Here is a 27,202-nt window from a genome sequence, read left to right as displayed (position 1 = left end):
TTACCTTGATTATAGTGATGATACCACAGATGAATGCGTATGTGCAAATTTATCAACATGTATATGTTGGATATGTGCAATTTTTTGTAATTAACTATAAAGGCTAGAAATAAAAGATGAACTTAGGTGAAGACAAACTCAATATTTACAAATTCTGAACACTATAATCAATAGATGAATGGATAAAGAAGATGTGGTATATACATATACTCTATGTATGTATATACTGCATATACAATGGAATACTGCTTAGCCATAGAAAAGAATATAATCATTATTTTGCATCATTGCAATAATGTGGGTGGCTCTAGAGGGTATCTTACTGAGTGAAATCAGTCAGAGAGAGACAAATGTTGCATGATTTCACTCAGATGCAGAATTTAAGAAAAAATACAAGTGAACACAGGGGGGAAAAAAGACAAACCAAGAAATAGACCCTTAACTCTAGAGAACAAACTAATGGTTACCAGAGGGGAGGTGGGCAGGGGGAGATGGGGATTAAGGAGGGCACTTGGGAAGAGCACCAAGGGTATGAAAGTGTTGAATCACTAAATTCTAAAAATTACACTGTATGTAAATTAACTAGATTTTACATTTTAACACTAAAAAACAAATAAAAACAGAGACAAAAAAGACTCAATGATAGAGAACAAATGTGGTTAGTGGGTGAGGGATAGGTGAAATAGGTGAAGGGGATTATGGAGTATACTTATGATGAGACCTGAGACATGGATAGATCTGTTGAATCACCATTTGTACACCTGAAACTAATCTAACCCTGTAGGTTAACTATACTGGAATTTAGAAAAATAATTTTTAAAATTTATATATAAATAAGTAAATAAGAAGCTCTATGAGAGTATATTTATAAATTCAATTTTTGCTGAATTTACATAGGGACACTGATAATACAAATGAAATATAAATGATAACTAAGAATAATAATATTGGTTATTAATTTTTTAGCAGAAGGAGTACCCAAGGTCCAGAAGATCTAAGATATAGAAATTACAGAAAGACAGCACAATGAAAGAACTTCTCAAAGATTAGAAGATCTTTGCCTGGCATTAGGGAATTCCCCATTCCCACAAGCACTGAGCAGAAAATGCAAAAGCAGGCATCAGGGACGATTGCTTAGGGATGCAGACAAGCACGAAAGCAATATCCTCAAACTTGGGTGTGTGTCATAGTCCCCAGGAGGGCTTGTCAAGGCACAGAGTGCTGGTTCCACACCCAGAGCATCTGATTCATTAGGTCAGGCGGGTCTGAAAATGTGCATTTCTAACAGGTTCCCAGGTGACACTGACGGTGCTGGTCAAGGACCATGATTTGAGAACCACTGATCTTAGAGACAATTTTTCCAGGTAGCAATGGTTACCACAATTTGTCAGCAAAGAAAGCCAATCATTAGCCAAAATGAATGACTTCATGAATCCTCAGGGTTTGGATTAAGGAAATTTCTATCCTTCTGGGGAATGCTTATTTAGAGTGAATCTTGTGTTACTTTTTTCCTCCTTCTGGACACACCCAGTAGCCCCATGGAAAGAGGAAACCAAACAGGAGTTGGAAACTTTCTCCTCCTGGGATTCACAGAGGAACTGGACCTACAGCCTTTCTTCTTTGGGTTGTTCCTGTCCATGTATCTGGTCACATTCACTGGGAATCTGCTCATCATCCTGGCCATCTGCTTAGACTCCCATCTCCACACACCCATGTATTTCTTCCTTGCCAACCTGTCCTCTGCTGACATCTGTTTCACCTCTACCACCGTCCCTAAGATGCTGCTGAACATCCAGACTCAGAGCAAAACCATAACATATGAAGGATGCCTCAGCCAGATTTTTTTTTTCATTGTATTTGGATGCCTGGACAATTTACTCCTGACCGTAATGGCCTATGACCGCTTTGTGGCTATCTGTCACCCCCTGCATTACACAGTCATCATGAACCCCCAGCTCTGTGAACTGCTCGTCTTGGGGTCCTGGTGCATCAGTGTAACAGGCTCCCTTCTTGAGACCTTGACCCTTTTGAGGCTGTCCTTCTGCACAAACATGGAAATCCCACACTTTTTTTGTGATCTTCCTGAAGTCCTGAAGCTCGCCTGTTCTGACATCCTCATCAATAACATAGTGGTGTATTTTGTGACTATTGTCCTAGGTGTTTTTCCTCTCTCTGGAACCCTCTTTTCTTATTCTGAGATTTTTTCCTCCATCCTGAGAATTTCATCAGCCAGGGGCAAATATAAAGCCTTTTCCACGTGTGGGTCTCACCTCTTGGTGGTCTCCCTGTTCTATGGCACAGGCCTTGGGGTCTACCTCAGTTCTGCAGTGACTTCATTCTCTAAGATGAGTTTGATGGCCTCGGTGATGTACACCATTGTCACCCCTATGCTGAACCCCTTCATCTACAGCTTGAAGAACAGGGACATGAAGGGGGCCCTGGGCAGGCTCCTCAGCAGGGTAGTACCTGTCAGCATCAGGACTCTCATGAGTAGCTGGGGACACAATAATGAAGATGAGAAATCTTAGTTTCCTTCATGCAATATTTTTATTTTTCCTAATTTTATGTGTTTTTGAGCAAGACTTTCCTTGGTTCTTCCCTGTCCTCTATTTTCTTCATGTTCCATTGTGGATTCCTTTTCTCATTCTGTAACTAGTCATTTTAACTTGGTATGAATAGAACCTGCTATTTTCTCAGTAATCTTCAGTAATGGTTTGGATTTCTTAAAATAAACCAAATCTCACATATTGAATGTGTATCCTCAAGGTGATGGGATATGTGCCTAATCGGGAAATGTTGCCCTGAAAACTCATTTAGAGATGTTTTCTGAAGTTCTGTGAATGGAATCAAGCCAAAGATTTGCTTCCAAAACTAAGAGAAAATAAGTTCCGATTGTTTAAGCCACCTAGCCTGTGGCACTTTGTCATAGCAACCCTAGCAAACTAATATACCCTACTCCCACAAGGAGCTTTCTGCAGACACAGAACTTTGGCCATGGGTTAGAGGCAGAAATTCTGGTTTGAGACTGGGATCCCAAGCAAAGCTCCCCAGGATCAAATGTGGAGTAGGATGTTTTATATGGTTCTTGCCTTTGCATGGACTTTTCCAATCTCTCACACAAATGTTTCCACGGTGACTGCATTAGGTAAAAGGATTCTGATTCCTTTTTCCAAGTTATTTCAATTATGTATGCCCAGTGGTTCTCTTGGGATCCTAAAGAATGGGGCAGGAGGCATCCCCACATATATCTGTGTTTGAATGTCCCATCTCCCTTTGAGAGGTAGGTGCTCAAGTGAAGCTTAATTTGATTCAGAAAAAAAGGGACGCCTGGATGGCTCCGTGGTTGAGTGTTTGCCTTCGGCTCAGGGCATGATCCCAGAGTCCCAGGATCAAGTTCCACACCAGGCTTTCTGGATGGAGCCTGCTTCTTCCTCTGCCTGTGTCTCTGCCTCTCTTTCTCTGTGTCTCTCATGAATGAAAGATAGATGATAGATGATAGATGATAGATAGATAGATAGATAGATAGATAGATAGATAGATAGATAAAGTGTTTCCCAGACAAAAGGGTTATAGAGTTGAGTTATGCCCATGACATCTGGAATCATGTTACTATTTGTGTTTTCCCCCAAGCCTTTATTAAGGTCTCGCTTAATGTCTCACCTGGTTCGTGGGCTTGCCTGGAGAACACAGAGCTTCCTGAGGCCAGTATGGGATATCTGAGACAACGGGTTTCAGAAGTCAAGAGTTGGGACTACAAGACTCAGCTACTCATCCCCATGGGAAGCTACTTCCTCTATTCCCAGCCATGAGTGTTTGAAATAAAGGGTTAACTCAGAGGGCTAGAGGTGCTCAAAGTCTGCATATCCAGAGAAAAGTCTTGCTCTTGACTGGCTCCTAGGAAATAACCTCCAAGCCCTTGGAATATCCTCCCTGATAAAAAAGTCTTTGTATACCTGGGGCTTTGAGTCATGCCAGATCGACTATGCTGAAAATGTAATTTACCATGTTTTTGTTCACCTGGGACCCTGGGCAATGCTATATTCATTTGACTTCTGTGGGGGCTGAAGAATGAGTAGTGAAGGTCAGCAAGCACTCCATGCCTACAAGACAGACCCCCAATAAAAATACTGGACACCAAGGGTCAGGTGAGCTTCCTTGACTGGAAATATTCATAGATGCTTTCAGACATCATTGCTGAGAGAATTAAAGGCATCCAAGGGACTCCCCTAAGAGGGGACAATTGGAAGCCCATGTCTGGTGTCTTCTGGACCCTACCCCAGGCAACTTTATTCCGTGCAGATTTTAATCTGTATCCTTTTACTGCAGTAAACCATAACTGGGAGCATCACAGTTTTCTGAGTTCCATGAGTCCTTCTAGGAAATCATTGAAGGTCTTGGGGAAATCTGACACAGAACATTGTTTTATTATAATAAATGATGGTTTTCCTTTACCTCCTTCAATTCCACCACTCTTTGAGAAAATAAAGAACATGAACCGACTCCTCAGCTTGCTGGACTCAAAGCTGCCCATACTCCCAGTCCCAGGGGAAGCATTTCCTTCCCATCCCACCTGACTCACTGCCCTCCACAAGTTCTCCCCATGCATTCACAGAGAAACGGAGGCTTTGGACATCCTTTCATTCCTGCTCCTTTATCTCAGTTTCCACCAAACAAGCTAGACAGAACATGTGTGTTCAGTGCAGTCATTCAGGCAGTGGGTCTTCCCTAGGACCTCCCCCTCCCCCCAGCCCCGTTCCCTCCTCTCTGGGCAGCAGAGCTGGGGGCCCCTCACATGGCACTCTCATTGCCTCCCCGTCCCCTGGACGCCCCCTTCTCTTGTGCCATGAGTGACTTGTAGGGTTTCCCCAGGCTGGGGAGGGTGAGCTCGGCCTCCTGCAGCTCCAGCTCTCGCTGAGACAAATGCTCAATGACGGCTGCTCCAATAGAGTCCCCCAGGACATTGGTCATTGTACGAAGTCGGTCACTGGGGAGGGATAGGGAGAGAGAAGCCACTGTTAGCCAAGGTCTGAAGAGCTCATAGGAGAGAGTACAGCAGGGTGGGGGGTTCCTTGTGCCTGGGAGTTGAGGTTTATGTCCCATCCATGACCACATAACCTCAAGCAGGTCCCTCCCCTTCGATGTCCTCAGTTTCCCCTCCTAGCAAATGCAGGTTGGATCAATTCCGATAGGCACACATTTGCTCTTAGCTATGCAATTCTTTCTTTTTAAGGATATAAACATCTGATAGAGAAAATGAGGGGTTGTGGGCTAAACAGCATCCAGAAGGTAACCACCATGAGTTACTGAGGTCAGAATAGAAACTAATCTAAATGGGATTTGGATCTACCTGACAACTCCCACATGGGGAGGAAAGTCCAGACTGTTTTTTAATGTAAACCTCCTGTTTTTCAAAGTTGAGAATTAAAAACAAAAACAAACTAATAACAACAAAAATTTGCAAGCCAGCTCTATCCTATGGATCACCTTTTTGTGACTTCTCCATAAAGCAAGTACAAGGGAGGCTTTTCAGGCTGATAGATAAAGCCCCCAATACTCATCTCCTCTCCACCCTATTTCCCAAGGTTCACTCTATGGAATTTCAGATCACAGGCTATGGCTAGGAGTATTCTCCAAGGCTTCCCCTCTACTCTAAAATTCTAGAACTCTGTGTCTTTGATGGAATGAGGGCCCACGGGTTGGGCGTCTCGCAAGGAAAGCAGGGGGAGTTGTGACATAGTGCAAGGATCTGAAGAACACTCACAGGAACCAGTCCACAGCTATGATCAGTGTGATGTCTTCAGTGGGCAGGCCGACCGATGTGAGCACAATGACCATGGTGACCAGACCTGCCTGGGGGATGCCAGCAGCCCCAACGCTGGCTGCTGTCGCTGTGATACTGTACACAGAGAGAGAACACAGAGGGGCAAGAAGTGGGAAGGGGAGGACAAGGAAGAGAGTGAGAAAGGGGACAACAGAAGGAAAGGCAGTTCCCTGGGACATCTTAAAGTAAGTGCCTGAAAATAAAAAGTAGCCATCAGGGGCACCTGGGTGACTCAGTCAGTTAAGTATCTGCCTTTGGCTCAGGTCATGATCCTGGGGTCCTAGGATCAAGCCCCACATTGGGCTCCCTGCTTGGTGGGGAGCCTCTGTCTCCCTCTCCCTCTCCCTCTGTGTGCTCTCTCTTAAGTAAATAGATAAAATCTTAAAAAAAAAAAAAGCAGCCTTCAATAAATGTATTCTTTCAACTCATATTTATTGAGCATCTCCTACACACTATACACCTACTAGAAATTCCCACAGAAGAAAATCCCTGCCCAAACAGAGCTTACATTCTAGTGGGGGAGACAGGCAATAAGCAAGATGAGTGATTAAAATATATACTAAGGCAGATGATGCTACAGAGAAATAGTTCAGCCTATGAAAATCCAGACCATGCAATTTTAAGTAGAATGTTCAGGGACCACTTCCCTGAGCAGGGACAACGCAGCAAAGTCCTAAAGGAGGTGATAATGTGTGCTGTTATATTTATAATGACTACATTGGAACCTTTGGGTGATGAGGCCCAGGGATCCATCCTTATTATAAGAGCCTCTGGTTATTAGGTTCCACCAGCCATACTTTCAAAAATACTGGGCAGAAGGACCTCCCATGATATCATGTGAGAGAAGATGAGACTGAAACATCTGGCCAGCTCCTGACAGGCTCGGGTTGCAAAGTCTCACCTTTAGCTTCATTTGGCAGGGGTGGCTGGGCTCTTCCCACATCCCCCCACCCAACATTCAAAGCCTCCCTTGACCTAAAGCTAAGGTTCCCTCTAGCCCTAGCCAAGCTAATGGCTTCTTAGGTCTCACCTATTGGCAGATCCCACCCAAGACTGCCTCACCTGATGGTCGTGATCTGGCCCAGGTTGAGTTCATAGTTGTTGACTTGGGCAATGAAGATGGCGGCCAGGGCCTCATACAAGGCAGTCCCGTCCATATTGACAGTGGCCCCCACAGGCAGCACGAACCTGGTGATGCGTCGGTCCACACCCAGGCCCTCCTCCAGGCAGCGGAAGGTGATGGGCAGTGTTGCAGAGCTAGGGAAGAGAGTCCTGGCAGCTGAGAACAGGGGGCAGCCAGGTGGGGCTGGAGCAGCAATGGGCCAAAGGAGGGATTCTGCTGAGAACACTGGAAGAGCAGGTGGGAGCAAGGGCAAGGGGAGAATGGTAGGTGTGTAATATTTCAGGGGTTGATAACGGCACAGGGAAGAGGTGCTCCTCACAATGCAGGAAGCACACGGCAATGGTGGTCTCCAAAGGTCAAGGTCTCTTGAACCACTTAAAGCCAATAGGTTAAGGCTAATTACTAGACACTTGTCTATGTCACTAGTGAACTGTCCACTCCCAGAAAGGAAAAGACTGGGGGTCTGCTGACCTCACAAGCCCTCAGAGTAGGAGAGAAATATTACAGGGACCCCTAGTACCCACTCCTATGGCTCAGGGAGCAACCTCAGCTACACCAACCCTCCTGGTCTCTCTCTCACCACTCCCTGGGGCGGGGAGGGGGATGAGTGACCTAACTGATTGGTGAGTTTAGTTGAAGGAGTGAGCATCTCTCTTGGAGTCGACCTGTCCACAAAGCATGTGCTCTGTCTGGTTAGCCTGATGTCATGCGGTGAGAAGCCTGGACCCACAGAGTAGGCCTCTGGGGATCCAGCCCTCTGGTGATCAGGTAAGTTTCACTCTGGGCTACAATGGCACCAATCCTATTGGCCACAGACCAAAAGGCACATTCTTCAGGGAGCATTATGAGCAATGGCAGTGATATTATTCTTCCACCCAGTTGGCTCTCGTGATACTTCTCAAACTGTTTTGAATTTGAATCATGGGGAAAAGGGAAGCTCTATTAACCCCATAAAACCACAAGAAAAGGAGAAGGAAGCCAAGAGAACTCCTAGAGACCATCTTGAGGGGAAATGAGACTCTGAGCTAAAAAATGACAGAGAATATGGGGCATGTTGGAACCTTGGTCCTAATCTCAAAAATGGCAGCTGGTTCTTCTCCATATAAATTAGAAAAATAGAAAATATGGAAAACAGGAGAGCCAGCCCGGGATGGAGTTCCCCACCTTAGTATCCATCAATCTGGAGACCTACAAGAGCCACTGACATAATAGAGCAGCTCAGATGAGGTTCAGTACAGGGACAGAGGGACAGGACTCCCAGAGAGCCTGTGAACCATGAGCAGCAAACTTCAGAAAAGGACCAGGGGTGGGGGATGGGGCCATACCTGGAAGACGTGCCCATGGCAGTGATGAGGGCCTGCAGTACACCCCCGATGAAGGGGAAAGGATTCCGGTGGGTGATGAGGAAGTAGATGAGGGGCAGGACACCACCGGCATGGAGGAACAAGCCCACAATGACAGTCAGGGTGTACATGCCCAGCTGACCCCCCAGGACAGCCATATCCTCCATCTCTAGGATCTTCCCAGCGATCAGGAACAGGATGCCCACAGGTGCATACCTAGGCCAAGCCAGACGCCTGTCAAAGCTCCCTCATGACTTCCCCCAATGCTCAGAGCTGGCATCCCCAAGGTTTTGCCCATATAAGTCCCTGGAGCCAGACAGTGCCCACCACACAGCACCCTACTCCACCCCAACCTTCCCCACACACTGACAAACAGGGATGGACCCCCACAAACACATCCCATTTCTTCCTCCTGCTTACCCACAGCTCATGCCCAGAACAGCAGGGAAAAGCTCCTACAAGTCCAGGGCATACAATTTTATAAGGTCTCTCTTTCCTCTACTCTGCCATTCAAGTCTCTCCCCAAATAGCCAACTGACTTTGGGACTCTCTCCCTAGATGTGGCCCAGACATTCCCTATCACTGGCCTTTTCACTGCCTCCAACTCTGTTTGCTCTAAATGTGTAACCTCAATGCCCTGAAGCACATCTCCTCACTCACTCACCAGACCGGAGCCATGTCACCTGAATTTCCCCCACAGACATCCCAAACCAGGCATCTTATCAAATCATCTATTTATTCAACCACTCTCTTGAGTGTCTCCTCTGCTCCAGTCACATGGTCCCTGCCCCTATGGTGCCTACATTTCAACGGGGATAAGAGGCAGTACACACAGAAATGCCTAATTAAAAACTTCGGGCAGTGAGAGCTGCAAAACAGCGCCCCTGAGTGGGGCTGCATCAGCATGCGTGGTCAGGGAGGGCTTCTCTGGAGATGTGACATTCACTCAGAGGCCTGAACAATGAGAAGGGACACATCTATCTGAGAGGGATGCATTGCAGACACTATGCAAAGACCCTGAGATGAGCATGAGCTCGAGGTGCTGAAGGGGCAGAGAGCAGACCAGTGTGGCTAGAGGGGCGAGTGAGAGGAGACAGAAGTGAGTACATCAGGGGCTCACCTGCGCTCCCCACAAACCAGCACATCTTAGTCTTGCGAGTTCCTGCCAGTGGTGCCTTCATTCCCCCGTCACCAGGCTTCAGCTCTTACTCCTCTCTCTTTAGAAACTGAAGTATACGCTTGGTTGTTCTCATGGTAGAGGCATTGGAGGAGGTAGGGACCTCTTGGGAAATTGGTACAATAGCTTGGGTCAGAAATGATGAGACCCACCCTGAGGTGGTGGGAAGGATGTGGGCACTTCTTTGGCCACATCTGTATTCCCCTGGGCTCAGCCGGGCTCAGGGTGAGACCCGATGGGAGGTTGCTGAGCTATCTCCCAGTCTAGACCTACCTCTATGACTGTTCTGTGAACCCCCTCCCCAGCTCCCTCATCTTCATCCTTCCTCCTCATCCCCCACAAAATTCCTCAACCCAAGTCAATTGCATGGCCTTCCTTCCTTCTACACTCACCCAGATGGCACATCTGGATATTTTGCCCAGCCCTGCCAATGACACCACTATAAATTAATGGTTCCCAATCCAGTTGAGCTTCAATCTTTTCACTCTTCTTGGCTATCCTTGATAAGCTCCCCTCTCACATTCCCCTCAGCTGCTTTTCCAAGCTTTACACTTGACTCTAAGCCCCATACACAACTTTCTAATTAGTGCCAGTTTGGCACTAAGCAGTCTTATTAACATCTTGCACCACCACTCTCAACTTACCCTGTGCTCCCACCTCCCTGAACTCCCCGCCATTCTCCAACCAACTCAGGCTCTTGCAGGCTTTGCATGTTCTCTTCCCTCTGCTTGGAGGGCCTCTCTCCTCTTCCTGTCCTTTTCGGTTTCTGCTTGCCTTTCAAGACCCAACCACAAGGCGACCTTTTCCAAGACTCCCTCTTCACATTCCCAGGCAGAGTTCACTGCATGATTCCTCCCCTGGCTGCTCACTTCTCCCCATTCCCAACACTTTTTGAATGTCCCTTTGCTCTAGAACATTCCACCTTGCATTACATTTATCTAGTGTGTGTCTGTCTCCTCCAAGACTTCAGACTCCTCTGAGCTTCTTGGGAACAGGGACTGAATTCAATGTATCTCTGTGTTCCAGACAGTTATCCCAGGAAATGTATGTTGAATTAGTGAAGAAATCAGTGAAGGAATGGAAAAATGTAAAGAATGGATGCATGCGTGTATCAACTAAAGAATAACTAGTGAGTGGATAAACAAGAAAATGAGCAAATAAAAAAAAAGAAAATGAGCAAATGAGGCACAAATGAACAGGCAAGAGAATGAATGAGCATGTTAAGTGAAGGAATGCAGAGAATATGTAGTGAGTAAATGGGAGAATAACAAATGCAGAGATGAATGAGTGGCCCAAAGAATGAGCTTGAATGAATACATAGTGGAGTGAGTAAATCAGTCAGGCAATCAATCAATGACTTCATTAATGCATGGATGAGTCTGTGAATGAGTTTATGAGTAAATGAGTCAATTAACCAATATATACATGAATGACTTTGACCAAATGACCCCAATGGTCCCTTGAACAGCTGCCCCACAGCCTGACTTCCCAAGCCCAGCTCCACCCTTCCCATGTGCCATCACCAGCCCCCCTACAACCCTACCCCCGCTACATCACAGCCCAGCACTCACCAGATAATGATGCCCACCATCCTCATAATAGCCTCATTGAGGCTGTCAAAGAAATCCCGCAGGACTCGGCCCTTGTGTTTCATGCCACCAATGACCAGCCCAAAGGCCACAGAGAAGACAACAAGGCCCAGGGCATTGATGCCATTGGCTGAGCCAGGAACAGGCACAGTCTCCTCGAAGCTCAGCACCTCCTGCAGGGTGCCCAAGGCCCAGGTGACATTTTCCAGGAGGCTGGTTCCATTGTCCATTGAAGATGGAGGAGGCATGGAAGTGCCCAGCTCGGATCCGTTCTCTGTTCTCACTATGGTCCTGGTTACCAACCTCGTGCTATACTGCGTCTTGAACTGAAATATGGAGAGATCAGGGCCAAAATCAATTCATCCAAATCTCCTGGAGAAATATATTTAGAACACCAATTCCTGGTTGCCACCCCTGGAGAGTCTTATTCAGAGGACTTGACCAAAGGATAGAAGAACAAGTGAAGGAATACATGAATGAGGGAATGAACGCATGGCAGAATGAGTACAGATTCTGCATTTTTCAAAGCCCCTTGTTCAAACAGATTTGGGGGCCTCTCTCCTCAACCATCCATGGTGAGGCTCCAGTACCATCCCCAGGCAGCTCTTCGCCTAAATCCTTTTCTGTAATCCTCCCTTGATCACCCCACCAATGGGAAGTACATTCTTTCTCCCAGACTCTTCCAAAAGCCCCAGCCCATGGCTCCAGCAAGCCCTTCCTCCCATCCCTCATCCCAGGACCACTCACTGGGCAGCAAGCTCCCCCCACCCTCCAAGCCTCCTTGACCACACTGTGTACTTCCCCCTGACCTGTTTGAAGCAGGCCTCCACCAGGTTGGGCGGAAACATATTTCTGCAGAAAAACATCAGAGGAAGGGAGGTGGTTAGACCTTGGGAAGGAGTCCAACGTGATAATAGTCATAATAATAGCAATAGTACCAACCATAATAATGGCAGCCAACAAGTGAATGCTTACTCTAGGCCAAGCACTTACCCATATGAGTAAGTGCTCATGAGTAAATAACTCTAGAAGTGAGCACTATTGAGGTCCCCTTTTTATGTACAAAGAAACCAAGGAGCAGAGAACCTATGGAAGTTACCAAGAGCCCCACAGCTCATAAGGGGTGCAGATGGACCTCAAATCCAGACCTCTCTGAGCCCTTCAGTAGAACCCTATGCTACTTCACAGACTTCAATTCACACACATGTACCAGTGATGCCTCAAAAAACACCGACAACTTGTGGACCTCAAATCTGGGTTTTCCCCAAGTCAGTGACTAGGGAAGAACTATGACAAGCTGGCAAAATCTTGCTTCTTTAAGAGACTCATTCATCCTCCAATGAAGCTTGGGAACACCAAACGCCACCTGTTCTGAGCCCATCTCAGAATACAGCTGAAGCCTCCTGAGTCTAAGGGCCAAAGATCACACCCTAGGAGCCAGCTACTCTCAGAGGGTTTTTGCAAGGCTCTGGGCAGAAAATGGGTACCAATAACCTAGATTGGGTGTTGCACTTCCAGGCTGAGTCACCTGTCCCCTTTGTCTCTCCTTGAGTATGGCTTGTTGTATCTAGGGCCAGAGTTCCCATCAAAATTAGAAAGGACGTCACCTGACCAGGTCCATGAAGGCATCGGCTGTGGGTATGGTCTCAATACGGCCCTCGCGGTGCAGCCCCTCCTTGGAGCCCTTCCCAGGATGGATGATGGTGACCATGAGGATGCCAATGAAGACAGCAATGACCGTGGTCACCATGTAGTACACAGCTGCCCGCATCCCCATCCGCCCTGTTGCCTTGTTATCCAGGGATGCCATACCTAGAGGATGGGTGGTACAGCCCTGAGAAACTCCATCTGCACCCCCACCACCCACCCTCCCATCCATTGGCTTGACTTCCCTCACCACCAGCTCAACAAGCATCCTACCAAGCATCTCCTTCTGTGCCCCACCCTAGCACCCACACCATCCTTCGTCTCCTCTCGTCATTCTTCAGCCCCATTTTATTTTCTATGTACACCTTCTACCCGTTCCTTTATCCCAAGCCCCACTTCACTAACCTTCCCTCTACATCAAGCCAACCTTTTCAACTCCCACCCCATCTTCCACTTATGCCTGGATTATACCATGACATCATCTTCATTCCACTCTTCATCCTGCTATTAACCCCAAGATTATACCCCCTCCAACTCACCTCACTGTACGCTATCTGTGAAAGAGACTTCTTTTGCTGCTCCATCCAAAAGCCCTTTACCAGGCTGACACGCCAACCCTCCACCTGCTGCATTGTTGGCTAACAGTCTGTGTGGCCCCCTTCTCTGGAGAACTGCCCTCAGCAGAACAAAAGCTGATTTGCCCAGAAATACCCCATGGAAAACCTAAAGCCAAAGGCTGCCTGGTACAGGGATTAAAAAGGCCAGCTTCTTTGATTCAGCTGGAGGCAGAGTTGGGAAGAACAATTCTGTAGCATCACTCCTGCTCCAGAGCTACCTGTGGGATAAAAGGCTGAGAGGCTAGCCTTCTTCCCAACCCGCATCTCTGCTTGGATTCTTTCCCTGCTCCATCTCGCTCCTCTCACTTCCTCATGGGTCTGTCTTGAATGTTATCCCCCAATAAATCACTTGTGCAAATATCCCCATCTTAGGCTCTGCTTCTGGGAAAGCCAACCCAAGACACCACTCTTTCAGGACTTTATCTTCATCCCCATCCCAAAATCTGGAGATTGGCAATCAACTACTTAGGAACCAAATCCAGCCCCCTGATTGTTTTTGTAAATAAAGTTTTATTGGAACACAACCACACCCATTTGTTTACAGATGGGTCTGCTACCACCATCGCAGAACTGAGCAGTTACGACAGATTGTATGGCCCCCAATGCTGAAAGCGTTCACTATCTGGCCCTTTACAGAAGAATTTGCATACCTCTGTATAACTCATCCCTATTTCTACCCCGGCCCCCACCCACTATCCTGTCACCTCTATCTCAAACACCTTCACCCACCTCCCACTCCTTGACCAATGATGCCATTCTGTTACCTGGCTGCTCTATCACAGCCTTTCTTTCAACTGTGGATGATGGTAAACCCCTGGAAGGCTGATATTTTACCTCCATGGAAAAGCACAGTAAAATTACTGAGGTAAGTGGCATAGGTCACATGGGGTCTGGAACCTGAGTTTGATGAAGATCTGGGGTTTGGCCAAGAACTCAGGGCTAGGTGCTGGCTTCATGTTTGGGGTCCTAAGATAAGGAGGTGATCCCATGCTTGGGATAGCTTTGGCTCCAGGTTTGAACTGGGGCTCTGGACGCCAGGACCGTCTAGGTTCTCTCACCTGTGACCAGGCTGGAGACAATGAGTGGCAACACCAGCATCTGCAGCATCCTCATGAGAAGTTCTCCAGGAAAAGAGAAGTACTTGATCTGGCGGTAGGTAAGCTGGTACGGTCGCAGGGCAAAGGCCAGACTGACCCCTAGGACCAAAAGGAAGACTCCGTGGAGTGGCTGGGTCACTCCGCCCCATTTTGGTGAATGTGTCCTTACATGAGAGGCAAAGCTGGGGGTGGTGGCACATCCACGTGCAGGTGAGAATGAGTGGGAGGAGCAAAGATGTGCGCATGGAGGAATTTCTCTGAAGTCCCTGCCCCTCCCAGCTGGCTCACCAATGACCACAGCACTGACGGTCAGCAGGATGAAGGCGTTCCGGCGCAGGAAGCGCAGCACGTGCTCCCGAGTCATGGTCTGCAGGCGCAGGCGAGTGCGCAGCGCTCTCTGCTGCAGACTCTCCTGCAGCCGCTGCAGCCAGCCCACCCGGCCCAGCCGCTGGCCACTCTCCCGCAGGAACAGGCTGTTCCCGTGGCTGCTCATCGTCTATCTGCAGGGGACAGAAGGGCCTTCTGGTGACGGGCAGAACAGAGGGTGGATGTGGGGACAGGGGAAAGCGTGAAGGAAAGTGGTAAGGAACTCAGATAGAATCCAGACAGCAGGGGAGAGGAGGTTCCACCTGTTGGGGTGTGCCCCTGCTAAGACACCTGAGGACACTGCCTGGGGTTCAAGGGTTATATCGTGGCAGGAAAGGGTCCAGATCTCCAGAATCCGATCCTCGACATAGTAGGGAAGGAGACCACAATGTAAATAATGGATGCTTTCACCATTCCCTGATTCCAGAGCCCTCCTTACGTTATACCATCACAAGGAATTGGGGGCTCTCCCAGCTCACAAACTAGCGAGCCTTTGTTGAGCACCAACTGCATGCACAGCCCTAGACAAGGCAACTGGGGTTAGCCCCTCAAATTAATATGATTTGGTGTTTGGCCTGGTGGTGTTGACAAGTGGCCTTATCACAACGACAAAATCAGCAGGTGCCTGGCAACAGTGAGCCCTCAATAAATGCAAGTCCCTGTATGAGTGCTCAGGTGAGTAAAAGGGCTGGAGGTGTGGTCCCTTGGGAAAGAAATGGTGACAATCCTTGACCCCAGGGGCTCTTCAGGATCCATCTTTGAAGGGAAATGTGATGTTCAGAATCTCTCTGGGTGTTTCCCAAACTTCAGACTTTTGTGTCTCCTCTGTACTTGATCACATCCCTGTAACCTTATTTATTTAAATAAATCTATCTTAAAGGGAAACTTGAGATTATTGCTTGAAATGCAAATTGTATTTTAATATACATTAAATGAAATGCATGTAAAAATGAAAACCTGCCTATCCTTTACCAACTAAACAGATGTAGGAATGCCTGGGTGGCTCAGTGGTTGAGCATCTGCCTTCATCTCAGGTCGTGATCCCGGAGTCCTGGTATCGAGTCCCGCATTGGGCTTCCTGCCGGGAGGCTGCTTCTGCCTATGTCTCTGCCTCTTCTCTCTGCGTCTCTCATGAATAAATAAATAAATAATTTTTGAAAAATAAAAAATAAACACCTTACATGTAGGGGGCAGCTTGGAAATGTGACTTTCATGAGCCAGAGGAAATTTTGTTTTTGTGGACTCCTTCTTCTATTAAAAAGTATATATACATGGTAAAGACAAAAAAAAAAAGTATATATATATATTATATATATATATAAAATATATAATATATATAATTATTTTTTACAATTGAAATGCTATAAAAATGAATATAGTATTTTGGAACTAGATAGAGGGGATGGTTGCACAACATTGAGAATGTACTAAATGCCACTGACACCACTTTAAAATGATAGGGTTTCTGTTATGTGAATTTCACCTAATGTAATGTTAGGTGAAAATGTTACCCTTTTTTTTTTTTTTATCTAAGAGTGTAGTTTTTTCTTCTGATTTTAAAGAAGTGAAAACAAAAAATTAAATTAAATGTTTTAAAAAGTGAAAGCATTTCTGTGGATCCCTAAAAGTATCATGGGCCTGGGCCCTGGACCTCCTACTCTTGAACAATAGGCAGAGTGGCCTACAATGATCTCACAGCAAAAAAAAAAAAAAAAAAGGAAAGGAAAAAGAGAAAGAGAAAGAAAGAAAGAAAGAGAAAGAAAGAAAGAAAGAAAGAAAGAAAGAAAGAAAGAAAGAAAGAAAGGAAGGAAGGAAGGAAGGAAGGAAGGAAGGAAGGAAGGAAGGAAGGAAGGAAGGAAGGAAGGAAGAAAGGAAGAAAGAAAGAGGCAGTGCCCATATTCTAGGCATCCAGGGAATTCTGTTGACCCTCTAGATTCACTCTGGTGCAAACAGCTGACCACCAGGGATGGCTTTGCCTGGGATCCCTCGCCTGCTCACTCCCCTTTTGGTCTGGCCAGTGGGAGGAGCATTAATTCTTCCCGCCAAGCCTCTATTTAGCAGTGGTTGTGTTCCTTTGCCTCAGGCCACCAGTCCTGTCAAACAATCCTCTATATCTGTTGACCATTTGAATGTCTTCTCTGAAAAAAAATGTCTATTTAGTTCCTCTGTCCATGTGTTAATCAGATTGTTGTTGTTGAGTTGTGTAAGTTCTTTATATATTTAGGATATTAACTTCTTATCTGATACCTGGTTTACCAAAAATGTCTCCCATTCTGTAGGTTGCCTTTTCATTTTGTTATTTTATTGTGCAGAAGGTTTTTTATGTGATGTGGTCCCATGTTTTTTTTTTTTTTGCTTTTGTTTATACTTTTGAATTATACCCAAAAAAAAACACTGCCAAGACCAACGACAAGGAGCTTTTTCTCTACGTTGTCTTCTAGGAGTTTTATGGTATCAGGTCTTACATTTAAGACTTGGATGCATTTCAACTTAATTTTTCTGAGTAGTGTAAGATAGGGGTCCGATTTCATTTTTCTGGATGTATTTATCCAGTTTTCCCAACACCTGTTGAAGAGACTATCCTTTCTTCCTTGAGTGTTCCTGGCTCCCTTGACCTAATAGAGATGCTATTACTACAATGAGGATTATATTACAATATATAAATGTATAAAAACAACATGGTATACACCTTAAACTTATACAATGTTATATATCAAATATATTTCAACTAAAAAAGAAACACATCAGGGAAATACAAATCAAAACCACAATGAGATACCACCTCACACCAGTGAGAATGGGGCGAATTAACAAGGCAGGAAACAACAAATGTTGGAGAGGATGCGGAGAAAAGGGAACCCTCTTACACTGTTGGTGGGAATGTGAACTGGTGCAGCCACTCTGGAAAACTGTGTGGAGGTTCCTCAAACAGTTAAAAATAGACCTGCCCTACGACCCAGCAATTGCACTGCTGGGGATTTATGCCAAAGATACAGATGCAATGAAACGCCGGGACACCTGCACCCTGATGTTTATAGCAGCAATGGCCACAATAGCCAAACTGTGGAAGGAGCCTCGGTGTCCATCGAAAGATGAATGGATAAAGAAGACGTGGTTTATGTATACAATGGAATATTACTCAGCCATTAGAAACGACAAATGCCCACCATTTGCTTCAACGTGGATGGAACTGGAGGGTATTATGCTGAGTGAAGTAAGTCAGTCGGAGAAGGACAAACATTATATGTTCTCATTCATGTGGGGAATATAAATAATAGTGAAATGGGAATATAAGGGAAGGGAGAAGAAATGGGTAGGAAATATCAGAAAGGGAGACATAACGTAAAGACTGCTAACTCTGGGAAACGAACTAGGGGTGGTAGAAGGGAGGAGGGCGGGGGGTGGGAATGAGTGGGTGACGGGCACTGGGGGTTATTCTGTATGTTGGTAAATTGAACACCAATAAAAAATAACTTAAAAATAAATTAATTAATTAAAAATAAATTAAAAATAAATAAATAAATAAATAAATAAATAAATAAAAATAAATAAATAAATAAATAAAAAAGAAACACAATTTTTTGTTGCAGCCAAGGCTCTGGCCTTGTCCTGCTCCCTTCCCGCCTTCCTCCCCTCCCCACCCTCCTCCCCCCCCCCCCCCTCCTGCTCTTGCTGGTCCCTGAGTGCTACTACCCCAACCTTACTGGTTTTCCTTAACTTTGCTCATATCTTTGTAAATAGCCCTTAACTTATACCCTTTCCAATTCTGCTTTTCGAGTGTGCTATTTCCGGACAAACACACCAGATTTATCTGGCTCTTAGAAAAAACTCTCCAAGCCAAAGGTAGACAGTCAATACTGTTCTGTGCTGAACTTCATCCAGGTCAGGACTGGGAGTCTGGAAGCCTGTGAGAAGTCTTGGCTCCACCAGATCCAGATCCCTGGATTTTTTTTTTTTTTCTGCCACTGGCTGTGCAGCTACTTTTCTGGGGTCAACTGCCCTACCCTGATTCCCCCACTCCCTCCCCCCCCCCATATCCAAAGGTTGGGACACCTGCCTCACCTTTCCAGGACCTGCTTCCTCCAGATCCAAGCCCTTATTCTCAATGCCAAACCTTAGTTTGGGTCCTGCTCCAATTGGGTCCATCGCTTTGAAACCATAATGCTGTTTCTTATCTCGCTGTGAAAAATCCCAGACATGAGACCACAGACTACACAGGAAACTCTTAATTCCTCCCTCTCTCTAGAATATATGTTCCAAAAAAAAAAAAAAAAGAAAGAAAGAAAATAGAATATATGTTCCCAGTCACCAAGTAGTAGCGCAGAATTGCTGGTGGGTCCCAAGGGAGTGTTCAAGTGAGATACAAGCTAGCCACGAACTAGCCAGAGCTTTTTTTTGTCTCCTTCCTTTCTCTTCCCTACAAGAAGCAACGCTGCATAAAGCAAGGATGGACAAACCATAGTCCAAGGGCCAAACCCAGCCCACTGCTTCTTTTTATAAATAGCTTTATTGGCACAGAACCACTACTCATTCCCTACATGTTGTCTACGGCTACTTTTCTTAAGATTTTATTTATTCATGAGAGACAGAGAGAGAGAGGCAGAGAAACAGGCAGAGGGAGAAGCAGGCTCCTCACAGAGAGCCCAACTCAGGACTTGATCCTGGGACCCCCGGGACCATGGCCCGAGCCAAAGACAGATGCTCAACCACTGAGCCACCCAAGCACCCTCTACAGCTACTTTCATATTACAACAGCTGAGCTGGGGTGTTGGGACAGAGATTATATGGGCTGCAATACAATCTCTCTGGCTCTTTACTAACAAAATTTGCCAGCCCCTAGCTTAGTAGAAGAGCATACCTGAGTTCTTTATTTCAAATCTCCCTCCACCTTGCCGGTGGAGATAGACATCACTTTCTATGTGGCTTAGATGGCCCAATGACACTTAGAACAGCGCCTGGTGGGCACAACATAGATCTCAACTGTGGTTGATAAAAAGCAGAAAGCCAACAGACACAGAAATGAGGACAGAGACAACCTCTGACCCCTGGATTCTCTCTTTTCCAGTCTCTCCTGGTCCTCGGTATTCTCTTGACCCTGTTTCTTAGGCTTGCTGCTTGGGAAATGGCCCTTCTAGTGTCCCCAGTCTCTGCAGGAGTTCAGGATGGGTCTCCCACCTGGTTCCCCCAACCTCCAGACTCTTAGATGTGATGAGATGCACTGGCCACCCCTCCCTTGGAGCCAAAGGAAAGAGAGGAAGGGCCTACATCCTAAAACCAAAGCAAGCTTGAGCAGATGTATGCTTCCCATACATTTTATCTCAACACTCTGCTAGCCAGAGGAGGAAGCAGAGAAGGAAAGAGAGGAGAGGAATCACACACACCTTCAAACACACAGCCTCACATGCCTTTGAGTGCAATGGACACAAATACAACCACACACCCAGTCACACACCCAGAGAGCTCTTCAGACACACAAGCCCACGCACACCTCCAGAAATGCAACTCCACTCCTGCAGTGTCAGTTATACAATCCCTATGCACACACACACACACTTGCCACATTCATGCACACCATCAGACAACCCCACACACACACCTTCAAGACCCTGCACAATTCCCCTTCGGAAATGAAACTCCATACAATGAAAGCCATAGAGTTGCTGCACACAAACACACACACCCGCGCAACTTGGGACTCCAGACACAAAACTTCAACAATTCAAATTCCTTCCCACATTTAAACATCCAGCCCACACACACCTCTTCAGGAAGGCAAGCCCACTCAAAAATTCAGCCTGCAACGCGCACGCCACACCACCACCACCCCACTCGCAACTTCCCACAACCCAGCCCCCGTGCGGCGGTGCCAAAGTCTCCGTCACAGGTCTGTCCAGGGTTGGGGGGATAACCCCCCACCCCACCCCCAAAGTAGGGAAGGGAGCCCAGCCCTGGAAACGGAGGAGGCATCAGGCACAGAGATGGAAACCTGTGCACGAGGTGAGGCACGGACCCCGGGGTGGGAAGGGGAGGAGGGGAGATGGGCAGGGAGACCTAGGTGACAACTAAGGGGGAGGAAACTCACCAAGGCGACCGGATGAGCGGCGGCGACCCTGCGGAGGGGCAGTTGAGACAAAGGCGCCGGGAGCCGGGAACTCGCACGCAGGGGCCCCCACCCGCCTGACCCCAGGGCGGGCCGAGCCCGCCTCGGACCCCGCGCGCCCCGACCCAGAGCCCCCGGCCGAGCGGGCCGCCGAGTCCCCACTCACCCGCGCCCGGAGCGGCGGGGGCGGCCTGCCCGCGCCTCGGCCTGCGCGCTGCGCCCGGATGCAGGTGCCGGAGCCCGGCGAAGCGGCCGGCGAGCTGCGGGGACCGCCGGGGATGGCGCCGCTGGTGCGGGACCGGCCGGCGGAGGCACTGTGCTGCGGACGGGAGCCGGGCTGGCCCTGCGCTCACGTGGGTGCGGGGGCGCGGGCCGGCCGGGGGAGGGGGCGGGATCCCCTCCGGGATGCCCCCCGCCTCCCCCGCGCGAGGTGGGTGGGGAGGGAGGGGATCCTGGGCAGCGCGCGCTGGGTGGCCTCTCCCGCGGCCCGCCCCCGCCCCCGCCCCCGCCCCCGCCCCGGAGCCGCGCCTCCGAGCCCCCGCCTCCCGGCCCCCCCACCCCCCCAGGCCCCAAGCCCCGGGAGAGCGCGGGGACCCGCCCCGGGACCGCCGGGCCCGGCCCGCATCCCCGCGGAGGTCTGGGCCCGGCGAGCGCCAGGGTCCCGGTGCCCCCGGCCGCTTGGCCGCTGCGTGCCCTTGGGCCGGTCCCTCTCCCTCTCTGAGCCTGGCCTTATTTAAACCACGGAGATGACTCGGCCGACCCCACGGAAAATTAAAGCTGCAAAGGAAATACTGTGCGCCCCGCGTGAAGCCTCGTACAGATGGGAGACGAATGATTCCTCTACTGTTGTAATTAATATTATTCTTTGCTGTCTTTAGAGTACACCTGTCAACGTTGATCCTGCGCTGCTTCTCTGACGGCACGGATCTGGTCGCTTCCAACCTCCCCCGCCTCCCCTGAAAGCTGTCATTTCCCTCAGGTCATAAAAATCAGTGTATGTTTGTTACTAGTATTGTTGTCATGGAACAAGTGTTGATGGCAATTTCCTAGGCTAGGCAGGCTCATTTGCTCTAAGAGTTCATCTACATCCTCCTTTGTTTTTGTTTTTTAAGATTTTATTTATTTATTCATGACAGACACACAGAGAGAGAGAGAGAGAGAGGCAGAGACACAGGCAGAGGGAGAAGCAGGCTCCATGCAGGGAGCCCGAGGTGGGACTCGATCCTGGGTCTCCAGGATCATACCCCGGGCTGAAGGCAGGGCCAAACCTCTGGGCCATCGGGGCTGCTCTACACGCCCCTTTGAAGTAGATACCACTACCCCCATTTGATGAGGGAACAGGCGCTCGGAGAGGTTCAGTAACTTGCCCAACATCACACAGGCAGGCAGCAGCCATCTCAGTTCAAATCTTTGTCCTACTGCCTGATCTCTCCTCCTGGACAGCGCCCGCCCCCAGATAGGTGGTTCTCAAACTTAGCTGAACCTTAGAATCAATCCACCAGGGGAACTTTTAAAAAGTTCTGATGCCCAGTGACATCCTAAACCAATCACGTCAGTGTCCCTGGGTGTGGGGCTCAAGTATCAGCATCAAGTTTCATGCTCCCTGAGTGATTTCAGTGTGTGGCTAAGGTTGAGCCCCTGCCCTAGATGTCAGGTCTCCTGGGCCACACTCCTCCCTGAAACGTCCCCATTCCCTTTTTTCTGTCACTGGCTGTACGTGAAGATTCTGCACCTGTCTCTGAGCCTGAGCCTAGAGCTCCTGGCTCTTAGTTATTCACTCCACAAATATTTATTGTGTGCTCACAGTGAGCTGGCCTGTCTAGAAGCTGGGGATTGAGCAGGAAAGAAGACAGAACACTCCTTTGCTCTTTTTACACAAAATTAGTAAATAATAAGTAAATCGAAGCAGTTCTGATTGGGTCTCAGAATCCCTTTACTTTTTTTTTTTTTTTTTTTTTTGAGAGACAGAGTGTGTGAGGGAGAGAGAATCTTAAGCAGGCTCCATGCTCAGTGTGGAGCCCAGCTTGGGGCTACATCTCACAACCCTGAGATCATGACCTGAGCCAAAATGAAGAGTTGTTCATTTAACCAACTGTCTTCAGGTGCCCCCCTCTTTTACACTTTTAACAATTAGAGTAGATCCTCCAAAACCCCAGCCTAATCATAATTATTTATTTATTTATTTATTTATTTATTTATTTATTCATTCATTCATTCACTCATTCATTCATGAGAGACATAGAGAGAGAGGCAGAGGGAGAAACAGGCTCCCCACAGGGAACCTGATGCACGACTCCATCCCAGGACCCTCAATCACGAGCTGAGCTGAATGCTTAACCACTGGGCCACCCAAGTACCCTAATCATTATTTTAAAAAATCAAATTCCAATAGAGAGGTATCCTACAATATACTGGACTCCTCAAAACTGTCAAGCCATCAAACACAAGGAAAGTCTGAGAAACTATCACAGCAAAGAGTAGCCTCATGTAATGTAAGATCCCACAGGGGATCCCAGAACAGAAAAGGGTATTAGGGAAAAAACTGAGGACATATCCATAGACTGTGGTCTTTAGTAATAATGTATCAATATTGGCTCCTTAACTGAAACAAACATATCATACAGATGGAAGACAAGGGAAATTATGGCGGGGTGGGGTGGGGGGGCAGTGGATATGGGAAGTCTCTGTATTATCTTTTCAATTTTTCTGTAAATCCAAAACTGTTCAAAGACGTTGTGTCTGTTGATTTAAAAGATCATGGGACACTGAAAAGTTTTCATCTGTGGATTATACTTATCCATCTTTATTTACTGTGTTAGAAGTTAAGACTGAGAAAGCTTTTAAAATATTTATTTACTCATCGTAACCTAAAAATAAGCTCATTATATGTTAATATAAATAGCATGTTCTATGAAAAATAACTATATTTTCCAAAAGAAAAAATTATGAGAAAAGCAACGTTTTACGCTTTTGCAAATTGCTTTCGTGTCTCACTTAATAGAAAGAAATCGGGGTTCTTACACAGTCAATCCTTATTATGTGAGGATTCCATATTTACAAGTTCACCCACTCAATTTAAACTTATGTATGACTCCAAAATCAATACCTTTGGCACTTTGTGGCCATTAGCAGACATGCTGAGTGATATGAAATCTGAACTAGCTGGCATGCACTTTCCCAGCTGACGCTGAACAAGGCTGTGCTCTGCCTTCCTGTTTCAGATACCATGCTATAAAAGATGTCATTTTCCCGGTCTATTTAGTGCCATATTTTTCACATGTGTGTGCTCTTCACATCTCTGTGCTCTTTTGATGTTTAAAATGGCCTCAGGCATAGCGCTGAGTACTGCTAAGGTCGGTTAGCATAAGAAGGCTGCCATGTGCCTCACTGAGAAAATTCATGTGCTAGATGAGCTTCACTAAGGCAATAATTACAGTGCTGCTGTTTGTGAATTCAATGTTAACAAGCCAACAGTATATATTAAATATAATAAATAATAATATATTTAATAATTTATTGAATAAGGTATCTTTAAACAGAAACACACATAAAACAAAGTAAAGTATTGGTTGGTGAATGATTGCTTGTAAAAAAATGTTGTGGGCAGAGGCTTGCAGGAACCTAACCCTGTATTTCTCCCTAAGGGCAGTGGCTCAGTATTCAGTACTTAAGGCAACTTGAGAGAACAAAACTACCTTGCATAATAAGAATCAAGTGTACCTTCTGCACTGAATCGCTCATGATGTGTTGTTTTTGGTTAAAGCCCGTATGAAGAAAACTCAACCTCACATGGACAGGTAATTGGAAAAAGGAGAATATTTTAATCAGCTTTTCAGATACTTGTGGCTATTCTTTGAGATTATACCAAAACTCAGTATGTTTTAGTTTTTTGTTTTTTTTTTTACGATTTATTTATGTATTTGAGAGAGAGGGGGAGGTGGGGAGGGACAGGGGGAGAGGGAAAGAGAATCTTAAGCAGACTCTGCAAAGAGTGCAGAGCCCAATGCAGGACTCAATCTCATGACCCTGAGATCACGACCTGAGCAGAAACCAAGAGTCCGAGGCTTAACCAGCAGTGCTACTCAGGAGCCCCTTGATACGTCTTAATTTCTTAAAGAATAGTAGCAGTGTGGGATCTGAGACTGCCAGTGAATCTTTTGTATTCTACTAACATTAAAATCCATTGAGTGCATCTTTTAGCAGTGCATGATTTTGAAACATCATGCACTAGTCATTTGAAAAATATTAGTTCACTGAATTACACAGATCTTCCAAATATGAACACATTTCATTATTTATTACCCAAAAGTCACAGTTGTTAGTATGACCCCCAATCTTCTGAGAAAAGCCTTTAAACATTGGGAAGCTGTTAAGATCACTGTGGTAAATACAGATTTTTCAAAATTCTAGTTTTCACCTAAAAATTCAAATATTATCACTGGTAAAAAAAAAAAATACTGTCAGTTGTTTTTCTTGAAGTGAGAGGCCCCTCTCTTTCACTCGTGTGAAGAATGTCTGTCAAATAATATCCATTTCAGAACTGAGGTTTGCATATCCAAAAATGGTATCCCATTTAAAAAGTGGCTGGTTCAGCTTGCAAATCAAACAACAATGCAGGTGTTTTTTCCTGGAGACAGCTACCATAGTAGTTCAGCATGCAGCAAAAATGCTTTATGCACACTTTCCATTTTATCCTACAGAATATTAAAAAGACATCATCTGATACAGCCATTTAGTAAACAGTTTGGCAGTTTCTTACAAAACTAAACATCCTCATTGTATAATCCAGAAATGACCCTCCATGATATTTACCCAAAGCAGTTGAAAGCTTCTATCTACACAAAAACTTGCATATAGATAGGTATAGCAGCTTTATTCATAATTGCCAAAACTCAGGAACAACCAAAATGTCCTTTGGTAGGCAAATGGATGGATAAACTGTAGGACATCTAGACAATGATATATTATTCAACACTTAAAAGAAATGAGCTCTCAAGTCATGAAAAGGCAGAGAGAAAACTTAAAAGCATATTACTAAATAAGAGAAGCCAATCTGAAAAAGCTGCATACTGTGTAATTCCAGCTATGACATTGTGGAAAAAGCAAGACTGCAGAGTCCGTGAGAAGATCAGTGTTTGGTTAGGGGAAAGAGAGAAAAGAGTAAGTGAAGGAGAGAGCAGTGAAACTACTCTGTCTGAGACTATAATGGTGGATACATGTCATTGTACATCTGTCCAAACCCATAAAACACACAACACCAAGGGTGACCCCTAATGTAAACTGTGGACTCCGAGTGATAATGATGTGTTCATGTGGGTTCATCAGTTATGGCGAATGCACTGCTCTGGTGGGGGATGGATGTTGATGATGGGGAAGCTGTGCATGTGCCAGGACAGGGAGCATATGAGAAACCTCTGTACCTTCTGTTCCATTTGACTATGAAGCTAAAACAAAAGTCTTGGGGCACCTGGGTGGCACAATCGGTTGAGCATCAGACTGAATTTCTGCTCAGCGTGATTTCATGGTCATGATCTTGGGATCATGAGATCAAGCCCCCCACCTTGGGCTCCATGCTGAGCATGGAGTCTGCTTCAGACTCTTTCTCCCTTGGCCCCTACCCACCCCCCACCAACTGTCTCTCTCTTTTTAAAATAAATAAATCTCTAAGAAATATAAATAAATACATACATACATACATACATAATAAAGTTTTAAAAAACACTCCATTAAAATCAGAAAAAATAAAGACGTGCACTCAAGAGTTGAGGTTTAATAAAATAAATGTAGTTGCTATTGCTTCGTCAAAGACATACTAAAATAAAATTGGCTTTTCTTCTTTTTGGCTGTGAGCATGGTGGTGAAGGATATAAGGACTCAGTACAGTTTGGTGCGGCTAACTTCATTCATGCTGAGGTGATAGCAACTGTTACTCACCATTGCTTTTGCACCAGTGGAGCATAAGCTAATGATGCTGGAGGGAGTGGGGGAACTGGGGGGTGACTGATGCTGGGTACTGATGTCTTTTGGGGTGATGAAAACGTTCTCGAACTAGATAGGATAGAGATGATGATTGCACCACATTGTGAATGTGCTAAGGGCCACTGAATTGTACTCTTTGAGATGGTTAATTTTATGTGGTATGAATTCCACCTTAATAAAAAGAAAAGTGGTGCCCAAAACTCAGTATTTCAGATAAGGAACATTTCAACCCAAATTTTTTAAAAACCAAAGTGAATGCAAAATTCACAATGAAGAAAATATCAACTTTCCAAATAAAGACAGGATCAGAATTCCTGATTTTTTTCTCTTGCTCAGGCTCCCA

At 46.3% G+C, this 27,202-nt stretch overlaps 2 protein-coding genes and 2 long non-coding RNA genes across 4 annotated transcripts; 3 read left to right on the top strand and 1 right to left on the bottom strand.

The window, feature by feature from the left end:
- Positions 1-1,538: 1,538 nt before the first annotated feature.
- On the top strand, positions 1,539-2,528 carry OR7C2 (olfactory receptor family 7 subfamily C member 2). Its single transcript, NM_001388656.1, has one exon. The coding sequence runs from the start codon at positions 1,539-1,541 to the stop codon at positions 2,526-2,528; it is 990 nt and encodes a 329-aa protein (NP_001375585.1).
- Positions 2,529-3,140: 612 nt separating this feature from the next.
- On the top strand, positions 3,141-4,138 carry LOC119863886. The gene is made up of 2 exons (XR_005375054.1): positions 3,141-3,280; positions 3,631-4,138. It is a non-coding gene; the product is annotated as an uncharacterized LOC119863886 (long non-coding RNA).
- Positions 4,139-4,414: 276 nt separating this feature from the next.
- SLC1A6 (solute carrier family 1 member 6) lies at positions 4,415-21,130 on the bottom strand. Its single transcript, XM_038567027.1, has 10 exons — positions 21,047-21,130; positions 14,703-14,914; positions 14,376-14,513; positions 12,661-12,865; positions 11,863-11,905; positions 11,036-11,379; positions 8,270-8,503; positions 6,884-7,078; positions 5,762-5,896; positions 4,415-4,984 (listed from the first exon to the last, which is right to left on the bottom strand). Exons 2-10 carry the CDS (start codon positions 14,905-14,907, stop codon positions 4,789-4,791), a joined length of 1,695 nt encoding a protein of 564 aa, XP_038422955.1. The 5' UTR covers positions 14,908-14,914; positions 21,047-21,130; the 3' UTR covers positions 4,415-4,788.
- LOC119864726 lies at positions 20,600-24,669 on the top strand. Its single transcript, XR_005375055.1, has 3 exons — positions 20,600-20,777; positions 21,759-21,874; positions 24,525-24,669. It is a non-coding gene; the product is annotated as an uncharacterized LOC119864726 (long non-coding RNA).
- The last annotated feature ends 2,533 nt before the right edge of the window (positions 24,670-27,202 follow it).

This window comes from Canis lupus, chromosome 20 (assembly GCF_011100685.1).
Source record: "Canis lupus familiaris isolate Mischka breed German Shepherd chromosome 20, alternate assembly UU_Cfam_GSD_1.0, whole genome shotgun sequence".
Lineage (NCBI taxonomy): Eukaryota > Metazoa > Chordata > Mammalia > Carnivora > Canidae > Canis > Canis lupus.
This window is presented reverse-complemented; position numbering and strand designations above follow the sequence as displayed.